Source organism: Drosophila subpulchrella, chromosome 3R, assembly GCF_014743375.2.
Source record: "Drosophila subpulchrella strain 33 F10 #4 breed RU33 chromosome 3R, RU_Dsub_v1.1 Primary Assembly, whole genome shotgun sequence".
Classification (NCBI taxonomy): domain Eukaryota; kingdom Metazoa; phylum Arthropoda; class Insecta; order Diptera; family Drosophilidae; genus Drosophila; species Drosophila subpulchrella.
In genome coordinates, this window is record NC_050609.1 from 4181895 (window position 1) to 4203401 (window position 21507).

General features: G+C 40.8%; 4 protein-coding genes across 6 annotated transcripts; 2 read left to right on the top strand and 2 right to left on the bottom strand.

Annotated features, from left to right (window-relative positions):
* Window positions 1-79: 79 nt before the first annotated feature.
* LOC119563488 (probable aminopeptidase NPEPL1) lies at window positions 80-20139 on the top strand. 3 transcript variants are annotated; one of them, XM_037876927.1, is made up of 7 exons: window positions 80-318; window positions 401-619; window positions 8576-9609; window positions 9833-9989; window positions 12159-12335; window positions 19676-19786; window positions 19859-20139. In XM_037876927.1, the coding sequence occupies exons 1-7, from the start codon at window positions 172-174 to the stop codon at window positions 19988-19990; spliced, it is 1977 nt and encodes a 658-aa protein (XP_037732855.1). In that variant the 5' UTR covers window positions 80-171; the 3' UTR covers window positions 19991-20139. The 3 variants fall into 3 exon arrangements, with proteins under 3 accessions (XP_037732855.1, XP_037732864.1, XP_037732873.1); XM_037876936.1 differs by lacking the exons at window positions 80-318; window positions 401-619 and adding an exon at window positions 7394-7571; XM_037876945.1 differs by lacking the exons at window positions 80-318; window positions 401-619 and adding an exon at window positions 7568-7587.
* LOC119563534 lies at window positions 1348-2237 on the top strand. Its single transcript, XM_037877011.1, has 2 exons — window positions 1348-1528; window positions 1587-2237. The coding sequence occupies exons 1-2, from the start codon at window positions 1479-1481 to the stop codon at window positions 2170-2172; spliced, it is 636 nt and encodes a 211-aa protein (XP_037732939.1). The 5' UTR covers window positions 1348-1478; the 3' UTR covers window positions 2173-2237.
* LOC119563508 (probable cytochrome P450 304a1) lies at window positions 2367-4627 on the bottom strand. The gene is made up of 4 exons (XM_037876957.1): window positions 4481-4627; window positions 4170-4421; window positions 2865-3721; window positions 2367-2799 (listed from the first exon to the last, which is right to left on the bottom strand). Exons 1-4 carry the CDS (start codon window positions 4572-4574, stop codon window positions 2470-2472), a joined length of 1533 nt encoding a protein of 510 aa, XP_037732885.1. The 5' UTR covers window positions 4575-4627; the 3' UTR covers window positions 2367-2469.
* Window positions 5382-6958, bottom strand: LOC119563525 (kinetochore protein Spc25). The gene is made up of 3 exons (XM_037876998.1): window positions 6741-6958; window positions 6462-6678; window positions 5382-5959 (listed from the first exon to the last, which is right to left on the bottom strand). Exons 1-3 carry the CDS (start codon window positions 6865-6867, stop codon window positions 5641-5643), a joined length of 663 nt encoding a protein of 220 aa, XP_037732926.1. The 5' UTR covers window positions 6868-6958; the 3' UTR covers window positions 5382-5640.
* Window positions 20140-21507: the final 1368 nt, after the last annotated feature.

Consider the following 21507-nt stretch of genomic DNA (forward strand, 5'->3'; position numbering starts at 1 on the left):
TATATGTTGTCCTACATTTTTTAAAGCAGATACCCTTGAAAATTGTATCTGTATTTTGGGTTTCATTTTGTTGTCAATATTAGTATTTCAAAAGACATCGAACAATCGAGTCATTCCAATTTCCAAAATTTACTCAGATAGTGAAATAGTTGTATATTGTATAATATCTATATGGAACCTTATGTAAACGGGTTTTTTAGTTACTTGATGGAAAACCAGCTACAATGTGAAGACGTTGAGATGGAGGATGCACTGCGTCAGGGCGCACAGAGCTGGAATGCCCTAAGCTGTAGAGAAAAGAGTCGGTATCGGTCAAGGGTAAGATAAAAATAAAGGCATACATATACAATGTAAGAGTATAAAGTGCGATTACCTGTAACGGAAAAACTAATCCCTTTAGAACATGAAACGTAAGATGAATAAATGCCCTAATCGCCGTCGTAGGCATCAACCGGAGAAATGCAAAAGCGTGAGGAGTTGTCCCAAGAGCACATGTATTGGGAGTGGTCACAGGATGAAACCTTCTTGCAGGCAAACAATCTCCAGGAATAAATATGGCCTACGAAAGTGCATCTCCAGGCGCTCAAGGCGTTCATGCTTACTAAAGCGAAGAACAGAAGTAAGTCTCCAATATCTATTATTCTTATTATATTTTTTAAACATCCAATATCAAGCAATAATATGTAAAGCACAACAAATATCCCTATTTTCATAACATATGATTTTTATTATTATTAATATATGATATACTTGTATTTATTATAATTTAATTTTCTCACTGATAAGTTTAAATTACTTTCGTTTATGGTCAGGATTAAATGTTATCATTTATAATAATAAAACGCCGTATCAAATATTGGCCTTATTGCTAATTTATAAAAAAAATATATATATCCATATCTGCAGGGATATAATAAATGGCATTTTTTGAAGTTAGTTTAGAAATGGTATACTTTAAACCTAAAGAAACATGTACATTTCTTTGTAAGTACAATATAATCTTACAATTGATTACATTATTTGACTTGTCAGCGTAGGTTATAAAATAATCAACAGTAAATCAACAGAAATAATCAACAGTCTACCAACTTGTTTTTAATTTTTTCTTGGGGGTTTATTTTTGTTTTTGTTTAAATTGGCCATTAGTGAATGGCAGACGTCTAAATTGTGCAATTTCCTTATCAACTCTCGGGTGCCCATAAAAGTGTCAATTAGTAGCCAGGTCAAAATTGTCTTGATTTATTCTTTTTAAATAACACCGATTTATGGTGATGTGAAATTGTGTTGCCTTTCCTAGTCATCTGGGAATATTCTGTCAAAGAGTTATCGATTATCTGAAGACCAGAAATCATTTTGCACTCTGATCCAAGACAACAGGACAACAGTGTCAAAATATTCTGGGGGAAATTTCAAAGTACAAATAGGTGAAGTCTATTTTGTTGTGAGAATTGAATTGCCTGTAAATTTCAAGTCTCAAAATGTCCCACACTTGCCCGGTCCATAATAAGGACTCAACTGCTTTGACCATGTAAGTTTTGAACGGATTTCTTTTCGCGGAAAATGTTTCCAATTCGGTTCATATCTAGTACCAAATCCGCTAATTCGGACGACACCAAGATCGCGATGTGCGCCTCCTTGGAGCTGGACAACTGCCGGGCTGAGAACTACCAGCTGAAGAAGAAGCTGATCGAATACGAGGCCACCATTCGGAGCCTCGAGCAGCTGGTGTCCACCATTGCCGAGAAGCAGCACCAGATCCTCAGCGAGGTGGTGGAGCTGCGCAAGGAGAGTAGTGCCGCTCCGATGGAGAACACTCCCCAGGAGGAGGACACAATGGGCAACTCGGCCGGTATCCTTCAGGACGACGACGGGGATGAGGATGGCTATAAGCCGGATTCGGAATCGGAGGCCAACGATACCCAGTCGCCGCTACTCTCTGCCCATTCCTCGTTGGCTTCGCTGGTTTCCCTATGCTTTTCATCGACCAGCTCGCTGGCCACATCCTTGGCCGATGTTAGCTCAGATTCCGAGTACGAACGGGATGTATTTAACGAATTGGATTTGACAGATCAATCGGAGGAAGATGAGGAAGACGATCCGCTTTCAATCACACCTGATCCAGAGTTTTCGCCGCTACAGGATTACTCCTCTGAGTCCGATGGCGAACAATAAACCCAATCGCAAATGTATTTCCACATAATTGCCGAAATAGAGTATTATATGTTGCGTTAAACAAAGTTGAGCTTCTGGTATTATTTATATGTTAGAGAACCCAAAAACAATCTTAAATATTTTTGATTGTTCTCTTTCATGATATAAAATTATTATTATTACTTGAATGTTATACAAAATGATAGAAAAAAGAATAGTAAATATGTTTGGAATATATTCCGACAATTTATTATTTGGATATCCCAAATTAGATGTCTTAAAATAAGTTAACTCTAATAACTTGGATCTTTTCATTGTTCAATGCCGATCTTTTAGTTGCACCCAGAAATCGGGTGGCGAGATAATTAGTCCGTTAAGGTTCTGGGACAGATCGGGCAGTCTATCATTGGGGCCCAGGACGAAGTCAAACTGTTGGCACATGGTGGCCGTCATCAGGAAGAGCATGTTCCTGGCGAAAGTCTCACCGGCGCAAAGCCTTTTTCCCGCTCCGAAGGGCAGAGAGACATCCAGCTTCAGGCTGAGCTTGCCCTGCGAGTCGAGGAACCTTTCCGGCCGGAAGTGCTCCGGATCTGACCAGACTCGAGAGTCCGAGTGGAAGGCATACAGACTGGGAATGACAATGGTGTCCTAGATAAAGAAATACAAAAGTTTTTAGTATTATATAAATTAGAGGGCTTATAACTAGCACCCACTTTGGGTATCCGGTAGCCCAGCAACTCGGTGTCCTCCAGGGCTTTGTGCGGCACATCCGAGGGCACCAGCGTTTCGATGCGCAGACCCTCGCGAACAGTGGCCTCCGTGAAGGACAGGTTCTTGCGATCCTCCAGCGTGGGCAGTCTACCGCATCCCACCACCTCGTCAATTTCGGACTGGATCCTTTGCAAAACAGCCGGATATAACATGAGATACTGAATGAGCAGCGATAGCTGTGTACCGATGGCAGTGAAGGCCGGAAAGGAGAAATCCACCAGGCCCATAATGAACTGATCCCTGTTGAAACCATAGCCAGCAGATCGACGCATCTCCGCTATATAGACATCCATGAAGTTGCGTTCCACACCCTCTTCGTAGCTATCCAAATATCGATCCACAAAGTCGGAAAAGAATTGGCGCACAAATAGATTGGATTCATGCAGCTTGTTGTAGCCACTCCATTCGGGCCAAAAGTGCCTGATCCAGGGAAGGATGCTCAACATCCTGCCATAGTCATCCGCATTCCTTTGAAACTGCATGCCCATTTTACAGAGCTGCACTAGTCTGGCCATTTCCTCGCGACTCTGGCACTCATTGTACAAAATGTGAAAGTGGCAGTTGGCCGAGAAGGGGTTAAAGAGCAGTGGAAGGAGCACGCGGTATCCACCGGGCTTCACCATTTCGTGCTCATGCGGATACTTCGGACCGTTGCGGATCATGTCGAGCATGTCGGTCAACTGCTCCTGGATGACCAATTCCAGTTGTTCGAATCTCCGACCGAAGCCAAAGTCTCGTAGATAGCGCAGGATAAAGCGACGCTGCTCCTTCCACAAAGGTCCATCCTGAAAGAAGATTCCTGTAAGAGAAGAAGCAAAATTGAACTCGGTATTAGTAATAATAGCAATTAAATCCCATGGGTCTTATCAGTCATGGTGGCAAATGTTGATATCAACATGCTTTGTTGATGTTCTTTAAAAAAGTATAACAAGTCGAAAGCTATAGGAAATTTTAAAAATTATTTTTAAAGTTAATCTTACGAACAATTTATTTTTTAGTATATAAAACAAAGAGTACGAAGAAAATCGGGCTTTTTCTTTCTACGAATATTAATCTATAAGAGATCTCAAAGTAGCCAAACACAAATAAGTTTACTTTCTTTGACTAAAGTGCAGCCAGTGCTAATCGGTGTGAAGCGATAAGAGTGTTTTGTTCGCCAGCTGCGACAATTAATTCACGATTGACCTCAATACTAAACAACGCCATTATAAGTGTCCACGATCAGAGGCCGATATGATAAGACTCACCTCGGATATCTTGGCCGGGATCTCGCATAGCGGCCACGTAAAGCTGGGGACGTCCGTCGAACACCTTGTTGTTGAGGATCTGGCGCACTCCCTCCGAACTGTGGACGACAGCCACCGGAAAAGGACCGACATACAGCCCGATGATATCCGATTTATACCACCGACTGAGGGTCAAGGCAGCCTTGTGCAAGTACTTGAAGTTTATGAGCAGCATGAAGAGATAGCTGCCGAACATCGGTATCCTCGGAGGACCTGTGAATAATCCAATTAGCTTCGGTTTTCCTAGGCGTCGATTCCAATCCAAAACGAACCGGGAGGAAAACCGCAGGGTCGACCAACTGCATATCGATACGAAAGGAAAAGGAACACCGCGGTGCACACCGCCAGGAGAATTGCCGTGATCATCTTTAAGTCCGGACACCAACTGAATCCGTAGCTTCCGTGCTGCTGCGTTTTGTAGCCACGATAAGTCACTCACACTTTCGACGGACAATAACAATTAAGCAACGCCAATCTATATGGATCGGCGTTTATTCATAGATCGGTTAGCCGGTGGCACTCTGTCTCACTTATGACTTTTGTGATTTCTCGATTAACAGCGGCCGTCAAGACAAAAGCTCGAAAATGATTATGTACTGAATAAAATCTTTTAAAAATAACTTTCTTCGTCCCATTTTCCTTTGTTTTTAGAGAGAATTTGCGTAATATGATTCATACTTTTTGTGACAACCAAAAAATACTTTCCTTGGGGTATACAATTTTGTCATATTTTTAACGAGATATGTATATCCTGTTTAATAATTTGGCAAGAACCTCAAACCTTATATTAAATGCTATGCTAGTTATGTGAACAGAGTTATTGACAATGTTAATATTTCAGGTACCTACTAAAAAACATCTAAATAAAAAATGTATTACTTGTTTAGCAAGTATTTCTTTCGAGCATTTAAAAACCGATCAATCAAATCGACAGATTACGAGTACTAGATATGGGTTCAAAAACATTACAATAAAAGGCCCTCAAGGATAAATAAATTAAAAATTGAAAAAAGATTTTTTTAAATCAGTGTATTATATGAATTTTTAAATATTTTTTCGTTGTAAACTAACTTATACCTTATTACTGAAAGGCGATGGAGTGATCGAGACATCTCCTAAGAGCTTTGACCCAATAGCGACGAGAATGTGTTCGTAGTGGAAAATTCGCGTTTCTTTAACTTTTTACTTTTTTTTTTTTTTTTTGTAAATATATTTATCAGTGAATCTTATCGTAGAACAAAGGAAAATAACTACGAATGCTATTTAAAAAGGTGCTTAACACGCTAAAAATAACTGCATTACTTCAGATAAGACCGCTAAACGGTTTAAATAGCAATTAGAATTAACTATGCTATTATTTTGTCGCCAACTATTTAAACCGCCAATTTGAAGTGCTATAATGGCAATGGGGCTTCAACAGGCTAATCGGAACTCAGTTCTGACTCGTCGGCGAGGTGAGATCAATTATGGACTTGCACATGGCGCTCTCCTTGGGCGGCGTACTAGAAGCATGAGAATCCGTAGCTGCTTCCGTGGCCAGGGAGACTAGCTGCCGCCACTGAACTACGTCGACATTTAGGCTTTGAAGATGCTGACAAAGGGACTCCAGTCCTTCCACATCGGTTGCCTTCATATCAAAGGGTATCAACTGGTCGCCATTATCATCACGCAGTACAGTGACACCTTTCACACGTGCCGGCAGCGCTTGCTGATTTATATAGGTCCCCGTCGTCTTCGACAGCGTGTGAATGCTATAAAATTAAACAAAAGAACATTGCTTTTATTATTTCGTATGTGATGTACCATGTGGGTCATTGCTTGATTATTTGTTTGCATTGGAAATCGCGCGCACAATAAATTGGGCAAATGTTTGATGTACATAAGTGGGTTCAGAAATACTTATGGGTTTCGACCTAAAAGTCTACATTTAGTCGTGATGGGCTTGTTTTATAGTGTCAAAGGTTAAAAGTAGTAAAAATTGAAAAATAATTAGCTAAATGGGATTAAAAAATACTTTGTTCAGGCGTATGGAAACATATTATATTATATATTATGATTTATAGAGGACCTTTTGAGATCTGTCGACATTTTAGGACTTTCTTTTAGTGTGATATTATATATGAATGAAACTGGAGTTGGAAAACAGGTACGGAAATGGATCAAAGAACAATAACTATAGCATGGAAATATTAGCTTTTCAAAAGTACAAATAAGCTACATCTTTTCAAGATAATAAGATTCCTGAGTGCTGACCTCTCCATGATTTCATTTTTGCGCTGTCTGTCCAACATTTTCAGCTGCTTAATCTGTTCTTTCATCACCAAATTCCTCTGTTTGGTGGCCTCCAGTTTCTGAGCAAGTTCCTCCAAGAAGGAAGCTCGCTTTTCCATCTCCTCGCGGCGCCGAGTTTTAACTTTTTCAAACTTTCCCACTTTTTGATGATGGCGCACCACTGCCTCCTTGGCATCCACTAAGAAATCCAAATGGAATCAATTAAAATACAAAATTGGGAAGATTATGATTGCAACTCACGCAAATTGCTGTTGAATTTCGAGACTTTCTTGATGACGCTCGCCTCACGGGCCTCCATTCGTATTTGCTTCTCGTACATAGCCCTTACCCGCTTTTCGTAAGACTCGTCAACCACGATTATAGCCATGTTTTAACTTATTTTGCTCGAATTTCTTAAGTTCTTCAAAAATTCAGCGCCTTTTTACTTTCCAGACGCTTGTTTTTTTGCCCTTCCAGTTAGAGATAGCACTTTGGCTAGGTGTGACACTTTCTAGACCTAGCAGAGCTGCCATATCAGCAGAAAAATTGTATTCTCCTTATATCGATAGTTCAAAGTTGCATCTCTGAGGGCGGAAAAATTTTAAACAAATCTTAAAAATGTTCGGATAAATTCCAAGTAGAATGATATAACCAAGAATACACAATATTAAGATTTTTTGGCTAAATGGCCTTATTCGGTGACATCTCTGCCGATGATTAGCTAAAACATAGATAGCGCTAATATAAGCGCCGTGGTATATTTATTTTGATAACAATAACAAAACCTTTTTCCAAATTCATTTCAATATTTAAAATAAAAAAATCATGTTGCAAAATGTTGTACGATAGAAATATATATTTTTTCAAAAATATCGATATATTCATATTTTTAGATACTTGGCACATCTCTAAGAGCCGGCAAGCAAAAAAAAATTGCAAGTCAAATTGTCAAAGCGAAAAAAACTAAAAAGCCGCGTTTTCAGGAACAGTTTGTGCAATTAGTAAAGTAATCAATTAATGCGTTTGCTTTTTGGTGTAAAGGCAATTCGCACCCATCTCGCTCGCACTTACAGTAGCAGCCGCTTTGGAAAGGTGAGCAAACAAACAGGTACAAAATGTGCAAAAAACATTTTGCAAATGAAGAAAACTCGAACAAAGGTTCTATAAATAGAGCATATAGAATTTGCATAATACTTTAAGATAGAGCTATCTTCCATTTCTGTTTGATATCATTTGTTGCCATGGATGGATAAGATATTCCTCCACTTATTTTGTGGAAACCCCGCGAATCGGTCAACGACCCACTTGTTGTTCTTGTCGCGACGAACTCAAGGTCACGCTGGCATTTATAATTTCTAGTCAATTTGTTGCTTCAATCTTTCTAAAAAACAATAGAACTTAATAAAAACTAAATTTATACAAAATTATATTTGGATAATAAAAAAAAAAAATTAGCGTTCTATACATTTCTGCATTTTAAGATTTTATCGTCTTAGGAAAAGATAACATTTTTTCAATTTTATAACAAATTTATACTAATTTTAAAATTATGAATACATAGGTGTATCCTATAACGCCCGTTATTATGGTAATTTTATTTGTAGTTTTATATTTTACTTCCATGGGCGTTATTTTACTGTTATAGACAATAATATCGTTATGCAAATAAATTGTTTTAAAATATATGAAATCATTAATTAAATATTTTTTTAGGACATTTTAAAGAATACGTCAAAAAATGAAAATGTTTGCCTTATGCGTATTATATCAATCGGCCTCCCTTAAAAAATGTTTCCATACAAGTTAACATTTCACTTGTACTGTACTCAGCAGCCCAACGAGTAACTCCTTCGTTAGCCAAGATGCCCCCACCCTTAGCCCGAAACCCGCTCCTTATCTCGCCGCCTTAGCTCTCGTGATTTATGGGTGGCTGCATCAATTGACCGCCTGATAAGCAAGTGGGGCACTTGGAGAAGTAAACCCCAGATTAACACCGATAAGATAGTACCAGAGGCTTATCGCCGGGATTGGGCTGGCAAACCCTTGTACCTCAAAATCCAAATCTTTACTCATTCGCATACATCTTTCTTTTCCAGATGGCCACGGACGTGAAGTTCAACGACTCGCTGAGCTGCAGTGATCCGCAGTCACATCCGGTCCTGATCATCGGCCAGCTGCGCCATCTGAATCTGCTGAAGTTCAGCCATCTGGAGAGCAAGCTCAGTCCGCGTGTCACCGAAGAGACCTTCCTGAATGCCGTGTCCTGCCTGCATCCGGCGCCCACCGATAAGGTGTCCCTTTATCTCGATGTGGCCACTGTGGCCGCCCTGCCTTTGAAGGCATCCCGGCATAATACCGCCTCCCGGGCTCATGCCATTACCCGATTGGTGAAGAACCATGTGCTCAACGTTTCCGAGGAAAGCGTGGTGCTGGTCTGCGAGCGGGAGAACCTGTTCGCCAGCGCCTGTGCGGTGGTCCGGGCTTTTCCCCTCTATTCCCGCAAAACGGGCAATCTGCTGGCCACAAACCAATCCAAGGCACAATTGGGATGTGGGGATCAGGGCGATGGCAACAAGGATGCAGGACGCAACGTGGTGAACGTTGAGTTTCTGCTAATCAACAAAGAGGGCGGCGTGGAGTGTGAACCCCTGACTGAAGACGAGCTCAATTGCCTGAATGAGACCACCCGGGCCATCCGACTGACTGCTCGCATTGTGGACATGCCCTGCAACGAGATGAACGTTGACCACTTTATCCAGGCGGTCGAGGACGTGGGCAAGGAGTTGTGCATCACGCCGCAAGTAATCCGCGGCGAAGAGCTGCGCGAGCGCGGCTTTGGCGGCATCTACGGCGTGGGCAAGGCAGCGGCTGTGCCACCGGCCCTCGTGGTGCTCTCTCACCAGCCGAAGGGCGCCCAGGAGACCATTGCCCTGGTCGGCAAGGGTATCGTCTACGACACTGGTGGCCTGAGCATCAAGGCCAAGACCGGCATGCCCGGAATGAAGCGCGATTGCGGAGGAGCGGCGGCGATTCTCGGCGCTTTTTACGCAGCTGTCCAGTGCGGATTCAAGGACAACCTGCACGCTGTTTTCTGCCTGGCCGAGAACTCCGTGGGTCCAAATGCAACGCGGTGGGTTTTCGCTACTAGATTAGCTTACAAATTTGTACAGAAATTTGTTAAAATTATTGTTTACCTTTGTGTTCTAAGTATAAGATTTGTATGCCATATGATTTGATAACATTTTGTACATCCTAAGTGTACATTATTTTAAAGAACTGTTAAATTAGTATTATAAGTCTTCTATTGTAATTGATTTGACTTGCTTAAACAAATTTGTATATTTTTTATGCAGTCCTGATGACATTCACACTCTTTACTCGGGCCGCACAGTGGAGATCAACAACACGGATGCCGAGGGCCGCTTGGTGCTCGCCGATGGCGTTTGCTTTGCTAACAAGGATCTGAAGGCCAATATCATTCTCGACATGGCTACATTAACTGGAGCTCAGGTGAGAGATACTAGTAACTCTATAAAGATTCCCTCTTTCGATAAGAACATTCTACTCAACACGTGATTAGTGAGGAAATTCTCTGCCTTATCAGTTAAATCAAATAGCTTTTTACGTAGGCATTTCTGAATGAATATTTTATAGGATAGTGAACCGTACTGTGCATTATAAAAAAGTTAATTTAACAAAGACGATTTAATTTCATTAAATTCTCTATATTGTTACTGTCAGCTTTATCGTATGCCCTTCTCCTCGAAACTCGAATTATTTAGAAACTTTTTTGTATCCTCTTAATCGCATTAAAGGCTACAACTCACCAGATTGAATGCACATTTCCGCCACTAATGCAGCCAGCAAATTATTTCGCCGGTGTCCAAGGTAATTTCGGTTTCGAGAGATCTTTGCGCCAGGTAACCAAAGGGGGTGGTTGGGATGGCGATGGCCTTGGATGTACTGGGTCTGCTGCCTTGTTATGCGAGAATTTATGCCACGCTTTATAAAAGTCACGAGGTTAATTGGAAAAATAAATTGCAAATTTGGTTTTCGCTGGCAACTTGGAGGAATAGCAGCGGCAGCATTGGCAGACCAACAACAGCAAAGGATTCGTCGTTTGTGGTCGATTTTGGGTTGCAATGTGGGGTGTGCCAGTGGGCGGTGGGAGGTGGGTAAATAGGCGGTGGTGGGGTTTTCGATTTCCACTGCAGCGAAAAGGGGAGGAACAATGCGGGAGCCACTGAGTAGCTGCTGCGATGGCGCACAATTACCATAAATCTTGACTGCAATTTGCTTAAAATATGATGCCAATTTACGTTATTTGTGGTTCGATGGGAAATAAATCGAAACTGGTCAGAGGGGCGTGGCATCCATCCCCCTCCCCTCCCCAAAAACTGAATTGTTCACAGGGAAATTCCTTGGATACCCAGCCTAAAAACACCCAGCACTAACACTATGCTCTTCTAAAAATTTCCACATTTTGTTCAGAATTCTCATTTTTGGCGCTTGTTGTGCTTAATTTCATTACACCCAGACACACACCTAGACGGGATGCAATAATATTAATTGCCAGCATTGGGGCAAACTGCCACTGCAAGAACAAAAAGCAGGCAACCAACACTTTTTCGCTTTTACATTTTATGTTCCTGCTGCTTGTTACACCTTTTGTCGTTGTTTTCTGTTGTTTGTAGCGGCTACTGAGCACTGGGAAAAAATATTGTAACCTCCTTTACACTTGGAAAGTAAAGCCAGAAATTTTTGCAAGATTTATGATATAGAGTTTTATACATTTTGTTTAAATATTTGATGATCGCTGTAATTGTGAACATAGGGAAAATTTTATAATTTAATTGTAGGATCTCGGCGAAAGAAATTTATAGAAACCAATTTTTATGTTATAAAATCCTTAAATGAAATGTTATGTAAGCCTAAAATTCGGCATGAAATCTTATTCTAGAGCAGTCTATTTGTAAATGATAACTCTGTTTTTAAATGTTGTTTAAATGTCTGTTTTTATTAAGGCTGCCTTAAAAAGCAAAAGTTTACCAAAGTATAAAATAAATTACAATTAGAAAAAATATTTCCATATAGCAGGACAATTGGACAATTGAATCCGCTAATTTTATTACATTTATTTTGAGGATTAACCCATTTGCTATAAAAAAAGGTCTTAAAATATGTATGTATATAAATAGGTTCCATTATATTTTCTCTGATAAAACCTAGTTAGTAATATTTTTCACAGTGTAGTGCTGCTGCTGTTGCTTTTGGCACTGCTGTTGGTGCTTTTGTTGCCGCTCCTGGTGCTGCCTTTGCCTTCATTTGTCCAGCTGCAGTTGAACACGCGCCACGGAGTCCTTGCCTCTTGTTTGGGTGTTGCTCGTGCTAAATAACCTTGCACCTTTTTATTGCCAGCCGCGTCGGAAGCTCGCAATTTTGGTTCACCCCGTGCTCAGCACCCCAAACCCCTTTGTCCTATCCCTAACATTGTTAGTTGCTGTACAGTTTTATTGCTGGCATTTTGTTGATTGTTGCTTGTTTTCTATCAAACCCTCCCCAGCGAGTGCGAAACCCACTCTTAAATATATCTCCGCCCAGTGGCAGATCCTTGAATATTTCATTTGCGATTTCTCACAAACACACTACAACCAATATCTCTCTTTATTCTCATTCCAGGGCGTAGCAACAGGCAAATATCATGGTGCCGTATTGACAAACTCGGAGACATGGGAGGCAAAGTCGTTGCAGGCCGGACGCAAATCCGGCGATTTATTGGCGTCCATAATTTATTGTCCCGAATTGCATTTCTCCGAATTCGCTTCGGCCATTGCTGATATGAAAAACTCGGTGGCGGTAAGTACTTTCCTTGTCCCATTCAAAATAGCTCTGAAAACTTTATCCTGCCTTCAAAACAAAAATGGAATCCCGCGATCCATATACCATTGGAATTTATTCATTTTAATTTTCTGCATTGAGTACACCTAGAAAAATGTTGGAAAATATTTTCCACCAGGCCATCGAGTTTAAAAATGGTTTTATTTTTCTTTTTTAGCGCGGTTGATACAAGTGTATTTATAAAGCTGTTCTCAGATTGTCTGGATTAAAAGTATCCCGCATGTTCTTAGAATATGCTAAGTCATTATAGATTTCAAGTCTATTTATAAACTTCTACATTAGTTTAGGTATTGTAATTTATACAAAGTTTTTGCAAAGTTCAACCTAGCTGGTTACCTTTTTAGGTCCTCTTGATATCAGTTTAAAAGCTTTTTTCCTGTCCACTCTCCGTCGAACTATCTGCGGCCTGCCATCTCATCCTCGTCACTTCGGCTACTTCCTGAATCCTTCTTTGGGCATTTCTTAGATTAACGGCGGTCTTCCCCCAAATCAATCCCCAAAAGTACCTTAATTTATGCATTATCGAAGACACCCGTGCTGTGAACTTTTCCGGCTGCCCGCATTCGATAGAGAGAGCTAGTGACTTTGAGAAAGTTTTAATCAAGTTTCGATGTAACTTTATTCATTTGTTTTCAATTCATTTTCATTTTGCGATTCCCCCACATGACCATCCTTACACATCCATTCTCCTCTGCCTTTTGCCCTCTCCAGAGATATTTTACACACATTTTTAATTAACTTTATCGCTTGCACTCAATGTTGTTCTTTTGTCTTACACTCGACCGCACCGTTGCGGAAAAATGATGAACGTCATGTTTGGTTTAAAGATTGATTAGTATTACTCTGATTTATGCCACACACACACACTATACACACCGACCCATGTGGCATTCGCATGTATCAAAAACTTTGGCGTTCAATCTACGCCACCAGCCACTTTCGCAGCCATTAGAAAGGCCAGCCGGAGAGTCCTGGGAGAAGGGAGGTGGTCCATAAACCCATCTCTGGGCACTGGGCGATGGGCGCTGGTCGCTGGCCACCGAAGCGAGGTGCGTCGTAGCCCGGGGCTCTCTTCCTCGATTCGGTTCAGTTTGGTTCGGTTCCAGTTCCTGCCACAACAGCCAACCAAATCGAGTTACCTTATTGTACGTCGCAAGCGCCTCGGATCAATGGTCATTCATCATTGTCACGCCGTGGTCTGTGGGCGGTGGGCGGTGGGCGGTTTGGGTGGGTGGCTGGAGTCTGGAGTTTGGACTGAAGGAGAGATGCTAGGAAGGGGCGGAGGAGGACTGACTGGCTGGTGCGTAGATGCGGGGCAGGTCAAGTGGCGTGGCAATTTTGGCTACCTGCCAATCGCCCACTCTGCAACCTTTCGATAAATACACCTTGCGAAAAAAAAACCATCTACAAATTATACTTCTTTAAACCATATAAATTTGAGTTGAAATTACTCCTATATTATAATGTTCCACCTAATGTTAATTGTATAACTCTATTCAAACAAAATTATAATTTAATGGAATTTTTATATATACTGTACATTTATTTTCTTATACAAATTCCAGATTTCTGGACTATTTTAATTAGTAATTTTATTTTAAAAACTCTAGCAAAATATCCAAAAATATTGAAACCCACTTTTATTAAGTTTAATATTAAATAGAGGATATATTTTAAAAAGGATAGGATAGGATATAAATGGTAGCATTTTTAAAATTCTGCGAAAGTGGAGATCCTATATAAAAATGCAATTTGAAGCACAAACTAATTTAATGAATTTAAACTGAGCAATAAATTTTCTATTTAGTTTAGCTATAGTAGTTAAGATAGTTTATTTAATCGTTTTTCATTATTTTTAAAGATAATTCCCTCCGTGTCCTTTTTGGAAGTTGCCTGTTTGATTTTTCACCAGTCTCTCCTATCTCGTCGTTCGAAAAAAAAATGGGAATCAAGTCAAAATATCACACCATTGCAGGCTTGCCCATGCCATGCCACACACACAGCATACACTACACACCGCACCTCTTGGCCCGCTTAACCCCTTGACGCCCCTGATGCAGTTGATGTGACAGCGCCGCGCACTTTGTCAATGGTGTCTGTGATAAAGTGTTTTAAATTCCAAATGCATTCAACGTTAAATGCGAAAAAGGTGAAATACCCGCCCACCCATCAGCCATTACAACCCATCACCGTCGCATTTTTTCTGGCTTTGAGGCGAATTCCCACGCGCTGCGTTTAAATTACATGAGCTCACTTTTTTTTCGCCATTTTTTTTTTATTGTCTTTCGGGTGTCTTTTTTCCCTAGTTTGCCACTAAATGGAGGGATTATGAGTGTTGTTAGCGGTCGCCAGGGCGCTTTGTTGGCCGCTGGCTTTGGCTTACGTTCTGCGGCCCCATTCAGCTCATTTTGGCAAGCATGAGCCACCAGCTGGCCAGGTGATGATCCCCATTCCCATGTCTCTGGTCCTTAAATAACCAATTCCCATTTGTTTCACACGCCCTCGTCCAGATGTGATCCCCTGGCGCGTGGACATCTGGATATCTGCGGCTGTTGGCTGTCGGGGGCGATGTCCTCGATTACATGCTGCGTATTGGCGAATTAAGCGAAACCATTTAAGCCGATAATTAGGAGGTTCTCCTTTTTGGTGCCGGACTGCAGAAATCGATGATGGGGATTCGGATCTGTTGGGTGACCACTTTTGTAATAGCCTATCTGTGGGTTTGCTATGTCAAATGCTGGGGTATTTTATTAAGGGAAGCACTTAAACTTTCTTTATAAATAATGATATGCAGAGCAAATATAAATAATAATTTTAAAGCAAAGTTAGTAACCGTTTATTTAACAGTTTTGCTTTGAAAATAACTTTAAAAGTCATTAAATTCTTAACTTCTGGTGAGAAAATGAAAAGTACAAACTAATTGGTTTGGGATATATCGATTTTTTTAAGTATTATATTTGCGATAAAAAGTAGTGAAAATGAGTAAGCCGAATAAAAGTAGTGACGGAAAGAAGGGAACTTTATTAATTTTCCATGAAGGAAACCTTGCGCTGTATCAAGTGCGTCAGCAAACGCTCATTAAATTTCAATATTCTGCGAATCACTTTCCGCTTGTCTTTAACCTTTAGGCCTTTTTGCTTTTTAAAACCAAATTCCCTCTTCCAGGCCATTGAGCAGAAGCAAACAAAAAGTGAGGGAAATAAAAATAATATTATCCCGAATTTGGACAACTTTATGACTGCGCGAGACTGTCCGTCCTAGAAACCAACCATCCATCCATCCATTGAACTGTCGTCTTCCGAGTAAATCAGTCTTCTAGCTTTATTTTTCTTGGGCAGGGGATTTCCTTGGGGAGGGGTCTCCACTGTGTCATAAGTAAAACATAAGCAACACGGCGGCAGGACAATAAAATTTGCTTAAACATTTCCAATTGTTTCTCAATTTCCCGAATTTGCCGGCGACGGCGCGAAGGAATCTAAGTCGAAAGTTACCCGACGTTTTATGACTGTGAAATTTTCCCATTGTTGGTAATTGATTTTTATGTTAAATCGTAAAAAGCTGTTCCCAGTTTTCCTGCGAGTGAAGCAGGGGGCATGAATTTTAGATAAACCCATTCCGTGGCGGCAACGTGTTGCAGTCTTTTCCTTTCACCGCACACGCGGCGTATGCGTAATTGTTTTTGTTTTTGGCCTCAGAACCCCCAAACCCCCGACTTCAGTTCATTTTTATTGGGCGTCGACATTTTAAATTCAATTGTACGGCGACTTTTTACGTGGTTTAATGAATTAAATTGAACTTTTTATGCGGCAAAAGTTTTTTTATGGCCGGACCTCCAGGCGCCGAGTATTTCATCGTTGTTGCGGTTATGCTTAGCCGGGGTTAAGTTTTTTGATTAAAGCCAGCCACAGCAGTTTATAAATAATGCCCAAGCTCAGTGGTTTAAATGCAGATTTCGCCAGAGAGGTCGCCATGGTGTTGCAAAGGGGGATTGAAAGTCACGTAATGATCCCCATTTCCGCTGCCTACTTGAAGGGGTCGGCGATTTTGTTAACACAAATCTTTCCGCTTGTTATTCCTCGGTTTCCGCTAACTTTCGCAGCCGCCAGAGATGCCCAAAATTATATTAAAATTTATTTAAAATTAAAAAATATACAAATCTTTCTAAAATCAAAATAAAGTTAGAGAATTAGGATACAGGGCTGATAAATAAATTTCAAATATTTATCTATATTTGTACTCTAAATAAAATGTTTTGATATTATATTTAAAATATGTCGTTGGTAATTAAAGATGACTTCTTAAGGGCTTACTTTACACCTAAAAAAATGTTTGTGTTTATAAATTATCAGTTAAAAGTCGAATGGGCATCACCAGAGTTCTAATATTTTCTTTTCCCTTTCTGAATCCCCTCTTTGTAAATATATATATACATTTTTTATCCGCGTTTCGCCTGCGGCGGCAAAGTTTTTAAAGTGTTGGCTGCGACATTGCGAAAATTGAATAAAAACTGTAGACGCCTTCAGCGAAACCATTTGATGGCATCGATGGCAAATACTTTTCAGTGCTCGCCTCGATTATTGAATGAATGCGTAATTGATACTCCCAACTGGCTGTTGCCACGGGGCGTGAATCAGTCACCGATGTAATCTCACACCACCCCCGCCAGATATTCGATACATGCAGATATCGCAGATTGAATATCACCAACGGCAGCTTAAATGTGAGACAATGTCGCCGTTTGGCTAATTTCAATTCAAGTTAATCGCAAATGAATCGCATCGTCGCAATCGCGGATGTTTAGGATGCGGATATGGATGGTGTTGGTCTGGAATACATAGGCGGGGTATATGTCACACAGGGTGGTTCCTCAACGGTCACGTTCCAAACCGCAATTAGTCGGCGACCCATTGTCAAACTCTGGGGGAGATTTGGGTTTGGGTTCGGGGATGGCAGGGTGATTTGATGTTGCTTCGTTATTTACAAAAGGCCAAGAGAGATACAAACTCACATCATCGGGCCCACACACACAGACAATCAGGACCGGGCCTAAAGCAATCAATGTTAATGACATTATGTTGACAAATGTTTGCCATTATTGATGAAAGGCCGACTCGATTCGACTCGATTCTACGACCCTGCCGGAATCCATGTGCGTGAGTGCTCTGATCAGGCTCGACAAACGTTAAACATTTAATTAGCGCCACAGTTACATCGAGACCCTTGTTGACCTTTCATTTTTGGCAGTAATCCCAAATCGGTGGTTTTGTTCTGGTTAAAGGTGTTCGATAGGGATACTTAATATCCCTTCTTGATATGTTATTTTCCAATAATAATATATTAGTTAACTCTGAAGATTATAATAAATCTAAAAAATATTTTTTATAATATAATTATTTCTTATATTTGGAGAGTATTATTGATATTTTTTTCAATGAATATCCTTATGGTTAATACAATACAATACTCTTAGAATACTCTTCATATAATTTAGATTAGTTTGTCTCCGACTTTTATAATCTTTTGCTGTGCTTTAAACTGCAACAGCAACTCTGTGGCTTACCACTTCCGCTTGCCTTCGACTAAATTGGTTCATTGGGAAACATTGCATTTGGAAAGTTTTGGTAGCACACACACATGCCGCTCCCCATCTCCAGGCAAATCAAACCGGAGTGGAGTAGCCAAGACATGCCGGCTTTGTGCACTATCGGCCAGAGAACGTCAGCCGCAAGTTTCATAACAAAAGCTGGTTATTAGCTGCAAAACCGCCAAAAGCAGTGGCGGTAGTAGTACTAGGAGGAGAAATACAGTTTCGTCAGCAGCAGCAGGAACAACAGACACTGGAACAATTGCTACACCGAAAGAAATAACTTGAAACCCAAGATTTTTGTTAGAATTTTTTATTTGTATAAGAAGTAATTCAAGTCTCAAGAAAATCAATTACTTTTTATCAGGGAACGTTGGTAGATATTGCTCTTATTATTAAACAACAATCGAACTCATATTTATTGGTATTTTTCTGTCTATCATATAGATGTATTTGATTTAAATGTAGTTTATCTTCACATAAAATTTTTTTTTTATTTTAATTTTAACTAAGGAACTTATAGTACTTACCAATCGACTATATAGCTATACATATTAATTTAACCAAATTTCTACAATTTCTGAAGAAAATAAATAAAAGAAATTAGAATAGGTAACTTGATATATTTAGCATAAACTTTTTTTTGGGGAAAAAATGTAAAAAATAGAGTTTATATTTCATAAGAACCAGTTTCAATTATCAAACTTTGTTTTACGTGTGATAAAGGAAACGCTGACTGCAGGCTCCAATTTTCTGAATTCATTCTTCAAGTCTGGTTCTGGGGTTTTGGGTCCTGGGTTCTGGGCTCTGTTGCTTCAATGGACTTTTGACTTCCGCTGCTCGACGAACGATGTTTGCACGTCCCCAGTGTGTGTGATTTTCATCTTGAGGAGGAACTGAGCGCGTTGTCATGTAATTTTCACAGCACTGCAGCCCAGAGTCGTCCCATCGTCCCATCGTCGTGTCCGCTCAATGCCGTGGCTCCTGCTGCCGGAGAAGTCTGCCAGTTAACTCCTTTTTTTGGCCAACTGTCAGCATGTGTGCGTTGGTTCCTCCTTTATTTGGCTGGTCGTGCAAAGTGTACTTTATGTTTGGCATTTAAGCGCTGCAATTTCCGCTCAAGTTAGTAGAGCGACTGCTTCCGCTACGCAGCTGCCAGTGCATGGCATATAATTTAGGCATTAGCACACCCAGGCTGCCACTGGCGAGGTGCGTTTCAAAGTTATTTAAAAGGCACCGAATGAATAGGGAAAATATGTAAAGTTCTTGTACAAGAAACAAGGGTTTTTCATGGCTTTTGAGAGGTCTAGAATCTTTTTAGTTAGTTACTTGTATTTCAAAATGTTATAAATACATACATATATTTTCCGAACCATCTATGCTTGTTTCCGATTCAGATATTCAACTCAATTCCAATACAAAAAATATATTTATTTGTATTTAAATTAATTTAAATTTTTGATTTTAAAGTACATATAGAAAAGATCAACATAATAATGTTCTTGAGCCACCCTCGTTGGTTCATCTATCTCTATAAATATATTTTCTTGTTGCGCTGCACCACAGGATGCTTTTTTAATAAAGCGACGCCAAGTTTTGCTTGTTGCATGCCGCACAGCACATCCGCAAAATGCTCCCCTCATACATAAAGAAATACCCACATCCGAGCGTATATGTCACCATGTCTAACTGAGATTTCCCTTCCGCTTTGCAGGATCGACAGAACGCGCAATCCTCCTGCGCCGGCCTCTTCATTGCCGCCCATCTGGGCTTCGACTATCCCGGCATTTGGATGCACGTCGATATGGCCACGCCCGTTCATTGTGTAAGTGATTCGATTCAGCTGCAATCCGCTTTATTCCCCAGCGTATTTAATATGATTTCTGTTCTGTTTCAGGGGGAGCGGGCCACTGGCTACGGCGTTGCCCTGCTGCTGACCCTCTTCGGTGGCCACACCGACTCCAAGCTGCTGCAATCGATCGCCCCCACCGACGAGGAGCCGCCCTCAAAGCGCCTGTGCCGCGATTAACTCAGCCTGCCTTTTCCTGTGCCATGTGCCTGACCGATTAATATGCATTTCAATCATTTTATTATGTCCAATTGTGCTCCAGCGGCAGCAGCCGCTCTGTGTAGCCGATTGGCGTTATTATTTAGAAATACACGAAGTATCAAATTAAATTGGATGTTTTTTTAAATACTTATATAGTTCTAGTAACATGGTATAGCAAAACTCATGGTGTAACACATTTAAACTGCCTTGTACTATTAAAATTTTGTAATACCAAGAATAAATTTTAATAAAATTAAATCCTGGTATATGAGGTCTTAAATTTGTTGTGAACTTTCTGTAAAACAGAAATATGAAGTAATAAACCATGTGTTCATACTCTAATTCTTGTAAATTATAAGTTCAAGGCCTAAATTTCATTTTATTTTATAATATTGTTTTGTATTGTTGAGACTTAAATAGCTTTACTTTAATCCAAACCCTTATAAATTAGTTGTGTTTCTTGAGCCAATTTAATTTGCAGTTTGTGTAGTTAACATGCCCATGTCCACGTGTAGTTTGCCTGCTTTGTCTTTGTCTGTCATTTCGTCCTTTGGCTGTTCAATTAAGCGACACTCTGGCTGCTGCTGATGTTGCTGTTGTAGATGTTGCTGTTGCTACTGGTGTTGCTGCTGTCCCTGGTGTTGCTGTTGCTGCTGCTGCTGTGTCGTTGCCAGGCGTCCGACATCTAAGTGGATTCATCAGCCGCGGCATGGCCATCGCCATTCTCATCATCGTCAGCGTGATCATCACCAGAGCTGGCATTCTCTTTGCCGTCAGTGCAATTGTGTTGGTGGCAACCATTCCATTCCATTCCGGCTCCATCCCCATCACCATCTCCATGCCGTACCATTCCATTCCCGCCGACAATACAAATTAAATTGCAACATCATTGTGCCACGTCGTCACCGTCAGCGTTGCAATCCCATTCCATCGCATCGCATCGCCTCGCTGCCGTCTTTGTTGCCTACTTTTGTGCGCTCCAGAGTTTCACGCTCGCGAGTTTGTCAGCTGTCAGTGGAGGAGGAGGGTGCCACGCCCACGCCCACACCACCCACCATACCACCCAGCCAACGCCCACCGACTAATGCCAATGCCGTGCACTTTTATTTGCTGAATTACCCGAACATCCGCCCGCCTCCATTTTTATTTGCTTTGTTATTCCATTTGCTTTTTTGGGGGCGGTGGCGTCCTTCTGCTCTTTTATTGTTTAATTAGCTTGAAATGCGTTTATTTTCATTCGTAAGTGCTGTAAACAAGGCGTCAGGTGAGGGCACATACATATATATATCTATATATATCCTTAAGGTGATTTGTTAAGCCCTGGTAATTCTTTCACCCTTTTCCCCTCGGGTATCATTTTGCTTAAGCCAGCAATTGCACTTGCAATTGAATGGTGGCACATGCTGCAAGTGCAGTTAGCATTCCGTAGTGGATTCGAGAGTATTTACCCCTTTTCTGGGGTTTTATCCTGCTGAACGGATCGGGTGAAGTCGTCG

Excerpts from the sequence above, each read along its gene's own strand:
- LOC119563534 (XM_037877011.1), top strand. The coding sequence starts at position 1,479 with ATGTCCCACACTTGCCCGGTCCATAATAAGGACTCAACTGCTTTGACC. Across the intron at positions 1,529-1,586 it reads GACTCAACTGCTTTGACCAT|TACCAAATCCGCTAATTCGG; the intron begins GTAAGTTTTGAA and ends GTTCATATCTAG.
- LOC119563525 (XM_037876998.1), bottom strand. The coding sequence starts at position 6,867 with ATGGCTATAATCGTGGTTGACGAGTCTTACGAAAAGCGGGTAAGGGCT. Across the intron at positions 6,679-6,740 it reads GAAATTCAACAGCAATTTGC|TGGATGCCAAGGAGGCAGTG; the intron begins GTGAGTTGCAAT and ends TGGATTTCTTAG. Across the intron at positions 5,960-6,461 it reads AAAAATGAAATCATGGAGAG|CATTCACACGCTGTCGAAGA; the intron begins GTCAGCACTCAG and ends TTAATTTTATAG.
- LOC119563488 (XM_037876927.1), top strand. The coding sequence starts at position 172 with ATGGAACCTTATGTAAACGGGTTTTTTAGTTACTTGATGGAAAACCAG. Across the intron at positions 620-8,575 it reads TACTAAAGCGAAGAACAGAA|ATGGCCACGGACGTGAAGTT; the intron begins GTAAGTCTCCAA and ends TTTCTTTTCCAG. Across the intron at positions 9,990-12,158 it reads CTACATTAACTGGAGCTCAG|GGCGTAGCAACAGGCAAATA; the intron begins GTGAGAGATACT and ends TTCTCATTCCAG.
- LOC119563508 (XM_037876957.1), bottom strand. The coding sequence starts at position 4,574 with ATGATCACGGCAATTCTCCTGGCGGTGTGCACCGCGGTGTTCCTTTTC. Across the intron at positions 4,422-4,480 it reads ACCCTGCGGTTTTCCTCCCG|GTCCTCCGAGGATACCGATG; the intron begins GTTCGTTTTGGA and ends GATTATTCACAG. Across the intron at positions 3,722-4,169 it reads TCCCGGCCAAGATATCCGAG|GAATCTTCTTTCAGGATGGA; the intron begins GTGAGTCTTATC and ends CTTCTCTTACAG.